At 46.9% G+C, this 10,600-nt stretch overlaps 1 protein-coding gene across 19 annotated transcripts in view; it reads left to right on the top strand.

The window, feature by feature from the left end:
- Positions 1-633: 633 nt before the first annotated feature.
- The window catches only part of MAGI2 (membrane associated guanylate kinase, WW and PDZ domain containing 2), a 615,277-nt gene continuing 605,310 nt past the window's right edge, over positions 634-10,600 (top strand). For 3 of the 19 annotated variants that reach the window (XM_083463934.1, XM_083463932.1, XM_083463933.1), the window contains exon 1: positions 702-1,713. In XM_083463934.1, the coding sequence (XP_083320060.1) occupies positions 1,410-1,713 (304 nt within the window). In that variant the 5' untranslated portion in view covers positions 702-1,409. Of the gene's footprint in view, positions 1,714-10,600 lie in introns of all 19 variants that reach the window. The other 16 variants (XM_083463935.1, XM_083463936.1, XM_083463927.1 and 13 more) reach the window with 9 other exon arrangements.

Raw genomic sequence — 10,600 nt, 5'->3', positions numbered from 1 at the left:
GCCCCCCCTCCCGGTTTGCAGCAACTGGCAGAGCCCCTGGGGTCAGGGGTGCCAACTTGAATAAAATATGGGAGGGTCTCAGGAAACCTTGCCCTGCATCAGTGGCGTAGTGTGGGGGGGTGCAGGGGGGGCCGGCCACACCGGGCGCAACATCTGGGGGTTAGGGGGCGCAAATCCACGGGTTAGGGGGCGCAAATTACTTGCCTTGCCCCGGGTGCTGACAACCCACGCTACGCCACTGCCCTGCATAACCGATCATAAGACACGGCGCGCACGCCACTGGAATGGCAATGCCCATCAACTTTTTTGGGGGGGGACTGGCCCCCTCAAATATTTTATGGGTGTGTGTGAAGGGACTGCGGCCCCTGGGAGTTGGCTCCTATGGCTGGGGCCATCTGCCCCCTTCCGGGATTCTTTGGCCTGGATGGTTCGCCGGCTCCCTTCAGAATCGCGCCTTTGCGCAGCGCGGGGGCGAGAGGGAGCGCGCGGGGGTTGCGCGAGGCCGGCTCCGTTTTGTGCGTGTGCGCGCGGCGGGGGGGGGGGGCTACGTCTCCTTCGCCCAGCGCGCCAAACCTGAGGGAGAGCGAGAGACGCCGAGAGAGAGCGCGCGCGCGCGCCGGAGCCTGAGGCGCCGTTTTCCTCAGCCTGGCGGCGCTTGGCCGTGCCTGCCTCGGCGGCGGCGGGTCCGTCTTCTCTCCTCCCTCCCCACCCACCCACCGCTGGCTGCTCCCCGCCTTCTCCCTTCGCTTCCCTTCCCTCCCTTCCCTGCTGCTTTTGCCCGGCAAGCCAGCCTCCCTCTCGGCCTTCACTACCGGGTCAGAGGCTCCGTCTGAGGAGAGCGAGTGCGCGAGCCAGGCAGGCAGGCAGGCAGACGCCCCCCCCCCCCCGCACACATCCACGCCGCCGCCTCCTCCTACTACTCCAGCAGCAGCAGCATCCACACGCAGCCCGCCCTCTCGCTCTCCCCCCTCAGGCTCGCCATCCAGTTACTGTAAAACTAGTCCGTACTCTCTCCCTCTCTCTCGCACACGCAGCATCCTGGCTGCCGCAGCTGCCATGGCCAGCAGTTCCCCGCGCCCTCGCAGCTAGAGCGGCAGAGAGAGGGGGGGAAGCCGCCGCCGCCGCCTCAGCCCCGTCCCTCGCCCCGCTCCATCCTCCCTGCTCTCCGCCGGCCCAGACGGCAGGCGGGAGCAGCGGTAGCGGCAGGCGAGAGCAGCCCCCTCGCCCGCCCCTCTCGGCAGCCTTCCTCCTCCTCCTCGCCAGCCCCACACGAGCGAAAGGAAACTCCAAGGACACCCCGAGGCAAAGGAGAGCGAGCGAGAGGGGGAAGGAGAGAGGAGGGAGGCGGGCGGCAGGCAGGCAGGCAGGCAGGCGAGGGAGAAGCGCCCATCCCTTTCCCCCTCACGGCAATGTCCAAGGGCTTGAAGAAGAAAAGCCACTGGACGAGCCGAGTCCATGAGTGTGTCATCGTGAGGAGCCAGGAGGGCCAGCTGGGCTTCGAGCTCAAGGGGGGCGCCGAGAACGGGCAGTTCCCGTACCTGGGGGAGGTCAAGCCCGGCAAGGTGGTCTACGAGAGCGGAGGCAGCAAGTTGGTGCCCGAGGAGCTGCTGCTGGAGGTGAACGAGACCCCCGTGGCCGGGCTCACCATCCGGGATGTGCTGGCCGTGATCAAGCACTGCAAGGACCCCATCCGCCTCAAGTGCGTCAAGCAAGGTAAGCGCGGGGCGGGCCGGGGGGGGGGGTTGGCGGGCGAAGGGCCCCGAAGACGGCGGGGGGCGAGGCGCGGCAACTTCTCCGCTTCGGGGCAGTTTGGCCGCCGCCGTCCCCGCGGCGCCCGCGACCCCCTTCCTGCGGCTGGGGAAGGGGAGGCAGCGGTGGCGGCGGCGGCGGCGCACAGCCTTCCTGGATCGCGCTGCGTGTCTCGTGTGCCGCACGGCAGAATTAAATGTGCGTCAGCGCCTAGAGAGCCGCGGGGAGCGGAGAAAGTTCGGCCGGGCCCAGCTGGGACTGAAGAGGGAGCAGGCCGGCGGGGAAAGGCAGGGCTGGCGAGCCAGGGATGCGCAGGACGCAAATGTGCAGCCCGGAATCGGCCCCCCTCCGCCAGATCGGAGTCCTGGGATATATCAGAAAAAGCGAGTGCTTCTGAGCAAGTGCAGAGCGCCACCTTTCCCTCTCTCACCTTTTTGCTCAGGACAGATGCAGGGCTATCCACACTTACTTGGGAGTAAGCTCTTTTTCTGTACTCGGTGCTGAGTAAACATGCCTGTGAAAGGGCTGTAAGGCTGCCAGCCGCTGCACCGTTACCTGAAAGTGGATCCCGCTGAGGGCTGGGATCTGGCTCTACGAGGAAGGGCAGCATGGATCCAGGGCAGACTTCAGCCTCGGCACCGACACTCCCCTCCCCGCCACACACCCATTTTCAGCCCGGGACGCGAGTAGAAGGAAGGTATTCCAGGGAATCTTCTCTCCTGGCAAGGGGAGCGGTGGCACCAAGGCGTGCCATGGAAGAAAGAGGAAGGAAGGAAGGAAGGAGGGGGAGAAGTGTGGCTAAACATGATGACAGCTCTGCAATAACGAGGCTTCCCTGGAAAGCATCCCCGGTGACTAACCCTCCCGGGGAGTCGTAGTAGCCGCGCCGGGGACCAGCCTGCGCTAAGGCGCCGCAACGTGCCAAGGCCAGCGTGCCAATCGCTTGGGAGGACGATTGTTATTATTCCGAGTGTGGAGTTTCAGCCAATAGGAGGGCGGGGCGAAAGCCGGGGCGGGACTTAGCTCATCAGCTGGGTTTCCCCCAAGATCTGCACAAGGCGCGGGGCGTGTTCCCCTGAAGGCGCTGGCTGGGCTGCTGCGCGCCAAGTCCTTGACCACCACAAGCTTCTCACCTCTACGAAAATCAGCCGATGGGGTTTCTTGGGTCGAAAACAAGTCCTCTGACATGCTAAAACAGTGTTCCTGTTTTTTATTTTTGTTTAAAGACAGCAGAAAGCCATGTTTAAACCTAGGGGGAATTGGGGTAACGAGAACAGGCTTGAAGGTGCTTCGTTTTTATTTTTAGTGTTGTCATTGATTGGTAGCTTCAAAGAAGGTGGAGGTTGCAATGCAAGATTGCAAGAGAAGCTTTGCAGGGAACGGCTTTGCTGCTCATGAGGAGCATTTAAGCAGCCCAACATATGAAAGCTTTATTGGAAAGCTAGCTAAAATCCATCGGTTTAGTGCCAATGCTGCAATTATGGGGGAGGGATAGGAAATCTGTGGCCTTCCTTGCATTCCCAAACACGCATCATCTCTGACTGTGGCCGTGCTCATCACGGCTCATGGGGTTTGGAGTCCAGCAACACCCGAAGCGCCATAGGTTGCCATCCCTTTTCTAGAGTTGTACTGCTATGCTTCGCATTTTAAGGTAGGGTGGTTTGTCAAGGAAGCTAAATCCATGTTAAGAAATACTTAGCGTTGACACAGAAAAGGGTAGGTAAGGTGTGGAGTCTTCCCTATCCATTCCAAAATAAATAAATATCAAATATGTAGCGGAAAGCTGCCCTCAAATCTTGAAGTCCTAAATTAATTAAAAACAGATATCAACAACAGAAGTTATTTACAGTGCATTGAAATAAATATGATAACCCATGAATTAGGTTAACAACTGCTGAATGAGGAAGACTGGCCACTTCCAGGCTCCCACTATTTTGTAAGTGGCACTGAATAACATTAAGGGAGATTCAGATTGTGCTAGTAGAATGGATTTGGTGTTATTGTGCAACAAGCCTGCTCTCCTCCCTCCCGTCCCAACTTCTTGCACTAAGGAAAGTGATGGAGAAATTCACTGGAAAGTGTGAGATAACAGTTGTTTGGTATGGTGGTGTATGCCTTCCCTGCAAACAAATAAGAATGAATGTTAAATAAAACAGGTCCCCTGGAAGCAACAGTTACATTATACATGTAAACTGGTTTATGCAATATTTAATTGTTACGGCTTTATCTTTGGAACCCTCGTAATTGTAGCTTAGCGATGTTGTTATTAATTCTCTTAAGAGATCCCCAGGACTTGTTAAAGAATAATTCCTAAGGTCCACCGAGAAAACTCTCGTGGGTTAAACTGCTTTGAATTTGCAGTGTGGTCATGTTCTCAGAAATACACTGGTAGGACAAGTAATGCTGATCTGTCAAAAGCAATATTCCACTACTACCAATTTGGAATGATAAACAGAATGTTAATGGCAAAGTGTAACAGATGGCTTTCCTTCTCCAGCTTAATGTCCAGTGGCAAAGTTTAGGTATTCTCTTTGGCTAATTACTTTCAATGATTTTTGTGTTTTTGCATGCCTCAGATGATGGATCTGAGCCAAAGTTTGAATCAGGCACTTGCAATTTTACTGCTTTGTCTCATCTACTAAAGTCATACTGCTAAAACGACCATGTTTTGATTTTTGTGCAGCAAATTGTCACTTGGGTACTTTGTACAGTCCAGAAGGTATGAAGGCATGGAAAACTGTGCATTCAGTGCTGAGGGCTCAACTCTGTGGAACTGAGATTAGACAGGCACCCTCCTTGCTGAACTTCACGTGCACGACTTTCCTGTTCCAGCAGGCATTTTTAGATAGTGCTTGGTTTTATTATAGATATTATAATTTTCCATGGATAGTTTTTTATGTACACTGCTTAGAAATACAAATAATTAAGCAATATATAAATGTCGCAGGAAAAAAAATTATATGGAAAGAAAGGGAAACAAAGTTGAAAAAGTTTTATTTTGTTAAACAAAGTTGATAAGAACTTGAGATCCCATTACTGCTGTCCTGCACATTGACTGTTACTGACCTCAGTGGGATTTACATGTATGTGACTACATACCAAAACTCATCTTTTCAGATATCTCCTACCAATTGAAAAGGCAGATAATATTATTGACAAATAGGCTAAAACTGATTTTAGCTGCCATTCCTTTTTACCTACATGCAAAATTATGGAATTATTTTTTAAGATAACTTGCAGTTTTGTCCATAGTTGGAAATGCAATATGATTATATCAGAATCTTATGCCTGTATATGCCTTAATTAGTTCCTTACAGTAACTGGTGCTGTTCTTCAACGTCCTTCAGCTGGCAGCTCCTCCAAAGGGAGTAAGATACATGACTCAGCTTCCTTACAGGGGGGAAAAACAAGTCTAGTTGATATACACACTATCCTGGTTCACCCCATTGCTCATCGTTAAATTTTATCTGTTTTGGAATTGAAGTCCTTCTTAGGGTAGCAATGCATTCCTATCTGTAATATTTAAAACATATGTAGGCCATTGACATTTTATGGGGTTTATTTACACCATGTGCAAATCACATAAAATTGAGAATTTGGGCACCAGTTTCTATGCAAACTACATTCATAAGACAGTTTCAGTGCAAATGCTCTTAGATTAGGGAACAGCTGGCAACTCCTCTGCAGGGAATTGAATGACTTAGCTTAGCCTTCTTATAGAAGGAAGCCTTGTCCAGTTTATATATGGCCAAATGGATCTTTAAAAACACAATCCAATTTAGTTTCTACCCTCCTCCTTATTTGAAGTACAGAGGCCCTATATTAAAAGTTTACTCCCAGTGAATTGTTTTCTCCAAACAGTGTACAGAACAAAGAGTCATAGCCAATGAATGATGTCTGTTTTTGTAACTTTGTTCTTGTTCTGTTCTGAGACATGTCAGATCAAGGTTAATTAAGTCATTATCATAATTTTTGCATACATTTGTCAGTGAACCCCTCTATAAAATGTTTCACTGCAGACAGTTAATTAAAACATCATGACCTTGACTTGGGCCATGTGTACGTTTTGGCATTTCTCTCTTGGAATTAAGTGCTGTCAGAGTAAAATCACAGTGTGAGATGTGTAGGTAGGGCATTGACCCTCCTACTATGGTGGTTAAAAGTGTTTGAGCACACATTTTCCTTGAACATTATTGCAAATCAGTTGTCAGGTTCCCCACAGAAACAAAATTACTGAATGTTTAATTTTGTTTTACAGTAACTTGTTGAACTCTTTTAGCACAGACAATTAAAATGATACATTTTTAATGATTTGCGGATCTGCTTCACTACATTCAGTTGCCCAAACAGTAAAAAAATGCTTCTCTGATGTTTTAGTGGCTTACAGAATTGACCTTTGGCCTCTAGCATATTTAGATTAGAAGAGAGCCAGCCTGTCAGATCTCTTCCCTTACAACACTCCAGGACTGAGCCTCCTTACTTGGAAGTAAGCCATATAGATTTCTGCAGTGCTTATTTCCATTAATTTCATCCTAAGTAAGCAAGCAGGTGCTCTTAATGGGTAGTGTGTTAACTAGGCTGGATTGCTTGAATTATGCGAAGTTGTTTACTCAGCAGGCATCTTGGTTTTGAAGGCAAGAGGTCATCCTTGGCCTTTGGGGAGCTATAGATTGAAATCCCACTACTGACTAAATGGGTGATCTTAAGTAGCTGTTTGAGTGCAGTTATGAGCTATGCAAAGTTAGTTATTGCATCTTCCCATGCTTGCTTTGGAGTTTGTAATTGTCCTTGGATATTTAGCAAGTTTATAGCCTGCATTTAGATCCTGGTGTGCTCTGGTCTATAGGGTCATGAAGAGTCGCACATGACTAAATGAGTAAACAGCAACAAGCCTGCATTGCAGAAGGTTGCCTTTGCCAGATAATTCTGAGAGTTAATATGTGTTGCTGTACCTACACATTGCATAGTATGTATTGGCCTAGCTATAGCCTTAGCCTTTGCAAGGAGAGTAGATTCTGCCAGGTTGCCTGTTGATTTTAGTCTTGTTTTAACAGACTATGGTTACAAATCAGGTGTCTTCACTGTCATAGATGGCTCCGTGACAGCCTAAATTAGAGTTGCCATACATCTGGGAATTCCTGGACATGGCCTCTTTTGGGGGTCCTACATGCACATCTAGGGGGAATTCTACATTTTAAAGCAAATGTTTGTTGTTTTTTAAACTGGTTGTGGGCTTCTCTGGTTCAGGTTGTGGTTTGGCGGCGGCGGCGGAGCTATCAGGCGATTGTGCCAAAAAAGCTCAAAAACTCTCTATATCCAGACCTCTTGAAATATGGCAACCCTAAAGTGCATTTTGGGAAGTGTACTCAGAAGCAGTATGACTTGAAAAACCACAGTTATATCTAGAAATATGCGTAACAGGGAGCCCTTGCATCTCTGTTTATGATGATGATTCCGCTGTAGCTCACACTTCTACCATCAGTTTCTCACTTCTGCTCCATTTGAACCTTTTACAAGCTAGCTGTGTGTCAGAGTCTTCTTTTTAGATGTGTTAGCTGTGTTTGTGGATTTTATATAGTTGAAATAGGTAGCAGCATAGCAAGTACTACTATGCTACTTTAGAGATTTGGAGCAAGTGCGTATTATTTTTTGCATTTGTCAGTGACTCATTTTACCTGATTTAGGTAAACGAAATAATAAAGCAATAAAAATAGGTTAACTTATTTGATACATTGATGGTGGGACCAGAATGTTCCTTGTTCCTGGGGAGGCTATGTACATAGTGCTAGTTTGTGTAACTATTCTATCTGTTGGCAAATATTGAGTTCTTGGCCTTTAAAAAAGGACTTAAATAACAAATATTATATCAGACTAATATAGATAGATATAGATAGATAGATAGATAGATAGATAGATAGCATTGAATAAAAAGTCTGTGCCTTCACTGAAAATTAGGTAAAGCAGCCCAACATAATATGTTGAATATTGTGGTCAATTTTAATACAACAGTGCAGTGGTGGACCTAAAAAAGATGTTTCTGTCTTAAATGACATAGGTACAGGAACATAGGAAGCTGCCTTATAGGGAGTCTGACTATTGATCTAGTAGCTTGGTATTTTCTGCAGTTCAGACAGGACTCTTGCCAAGTCTCAGCCTTACTTGATGGTAGGAATTGAACCTGGGACCTTAAACACAAAGTAACTGCTCAGCCACTGAGTTATAACAATTCTCCAAGAGTTTACTTTCTTACTGTAATTGTATATTTCATATGCAAAGTAGTTTCCTTCCATGACATATAGTCCCGTCCCCCCGTCCCCCGGTGCAGTATATGCCTTGTCTTTTGATTTATAGATTTTATATGCCCCACTCCAGAGTTCTGACATTCCCATGAAATCCCAATTTCCTAAATATGCAGTGGCTTTGGCTGTTGATTGAAATTTACCTATTCCTATTGCATATGTACTACTGCTTTGATATTGCCCTGAATGGGAAGCCCATGTTCAGTAGGAACTCTATGTGACACCAGAGTTTTTCTGATGCTGTGGCCGAGCTGATCTTTTTCTTCTCAGAGATTGATGTTGTAAAACATCAGAAACCAGCGTTCACATCTAGATAATTCATTTTTCCTTGACACATAGCATTCATTGACTTGAGGATTTAGTATTATTGTTCACCAGGAGCTAAATTAGGGGTCAGCAGACTTTTTCAGCAGGGGGCCTGTCCACTGTCCTTCAGACCTTGTGGGGGGCCGGACTATATTTTGGAAAAAAATACTAACGAATTCCTATGCCCCACAAATAACCCAGAGATGCATTTTAAATAAAAGGACACATTCTACTCATGTAAAAACATGCTGATTCCTGGACCATCCGCGGGCCAGATTTAGAAGGCGATTGGGCTGGATCCGGCCCCTGTGCCCTAGTTTGCCTACTCATGAGCTAAATGAATTTGGATTTTAAATCTGTGGCTTCTTGTTATGAGTAATTTTACTTGCGGTTATTGTAGGTTTAGGTAGTCTCTTGATGTAACTTTAAAATGTCAATTTCTTAGCCACCCCTTCTAAAAGTCTCACGATCATCAACCATTTTGAAGAACAAACAATGGATAGAAAACAATCTAAATCTTCTTTTAAACAAAACATATGTTAGAATCCCAGCACTTTAGTGACTTTAGCCTGGCTTCCAAAGCCAAACCATACAGAGAAGACTATACCCCCCCCTCAGATTATCTATTGTTAAATCTCTAGGAAAGGGAGTTATCCACATCTGTTCTGCATATCTCTTCACACAGACAGGTACAGATATGTCACCAAGTGCAGAATCTATCCCAAGTACATAACCTACATTTATGCAGTTATAACCTAATATTTTAGCATGTGTAGATCAGCCTTCCATCATGCATGGCGTTAATCCATTATACAGATGAATCTTTTAAACTAGTATAACTAGCTAACTATGCTTTTGGAGAACAATGAATCATCACAGTGATTTAGGGGGCCCACTATTGTAAAAACAAAATTTGCAGAGGGACACAGAAGGAAGCATACAGAGAGGTAAGTGGGTGTCAGAGCTGCAATATAGGCTCCTTTAGGAGAAAAAGCAGGCGGTATGTGAGAGAGTCTGCTCCAAGGAACACATCAAAGCACAGATCCAAAAAGACAATATTTGATTAGGAAAGTCCCAGTCCATACAAGAAGCATTTAAAAAGTCATTCATGCCCAGTGGCTGACAATATACCTAATCAACAGCAATAACAATTTAAAAATAAGAACAATTGCAAATGGCAATAAGTCCTTCATTAAAAACACCAATCAATACAATATTGCAGGGATGTCCAACTCCCAGGAGACTGCGATCTATTCCCGCTCTAAAAACACTGGCAGTGATCTACCATTAGGGAGGAATAATCAAGGCTGTTGAGCTTCTTCTGGGGAGGCTTCAGAAAAGTTGTTGAGCTTTTCCATTCCTTCCTTCCTTCCTTACTTATTTTTAGATCGATCTACCAGGATCATGAGATCCACCAGGAATGCCCTGCAATGATAAATTGGACATCCCTGCAATATTGTATGAAACAGTAAAAATAAACTAATTAATTAGAAACAGAATTAGAAAGAGTGGTAGGCCAAATAAGGGCTCACTACAATTAACTTACACACATTGGATGTCAGCCACAATTCTCATTCCCCCCCCCCCCCATGTCCTGCCAGCTTCTCATATCTCAGTTCATTTTCCATTTCTCACCAGGGAGGTAACAACTTCTACTTCTCCTTTAAACTCTCACAACCATTTATTGCGTGGATTTTGGTCAATCTCTTTACATCAAACATCCCTTCTTCCAGGATTGTCATCTAGACAGCAGGGTTTTTTGAGACTCTGCGGTGGTGCTGGTAGGACAAGGCTGGTGAAAACGCTCATCCCCTTGATCTCTCTAACATGCCTTTGCTTTACTGCCAAGAAGATGTTTCAAACTGCTGTGCTGATAGCATTGTATGTAGGGCAGCGGCAAATAGAGCTAAAAGTCTGTGTTTCTGGCCTGGTGGGGAAATTGACAGACTAACAGCTTGAGCATCTTCATAGTACAGAGATTTTCAGTTGCTTAGGGCCACACCAGACAGGACAGCGCTCTCTCTCTTTGTAACATGCCATGCATATAATGCATGATGTGACATCATTACCATTTGCACCTCCTTGCACCAAGTTTACAAAATTGAGATGGAGTAAGTGGGTGAGAGTGGGACGCGGGTGGCGCTGTGGGTAAAACCTCAGCGCCTAGGACTTGCCGATCGCATGGTCGGCGGTTCGAATCCCCGCGGCGGGGTGCGCTCCCGTCGTTCGGTCCCAGCTCCTGCCAA

This window comes from Podarcis liolepis (genome assembly GCF_965112155.1).
Source record: "Podarcis liolepis genome assembly, chromosome: 10".
Taxonomy (NCBI): Eukaryota; Metazoa; Chordata; class Lepidosauria; order Squamata; family Lacertidae; genus Podarcis; species Podarcis liolepis.
The sequence above is the reverse complement of the archived record's forward strand: the minus strand, read 5'-3'. Positions and strand labels throughout refer to the sequence as shown.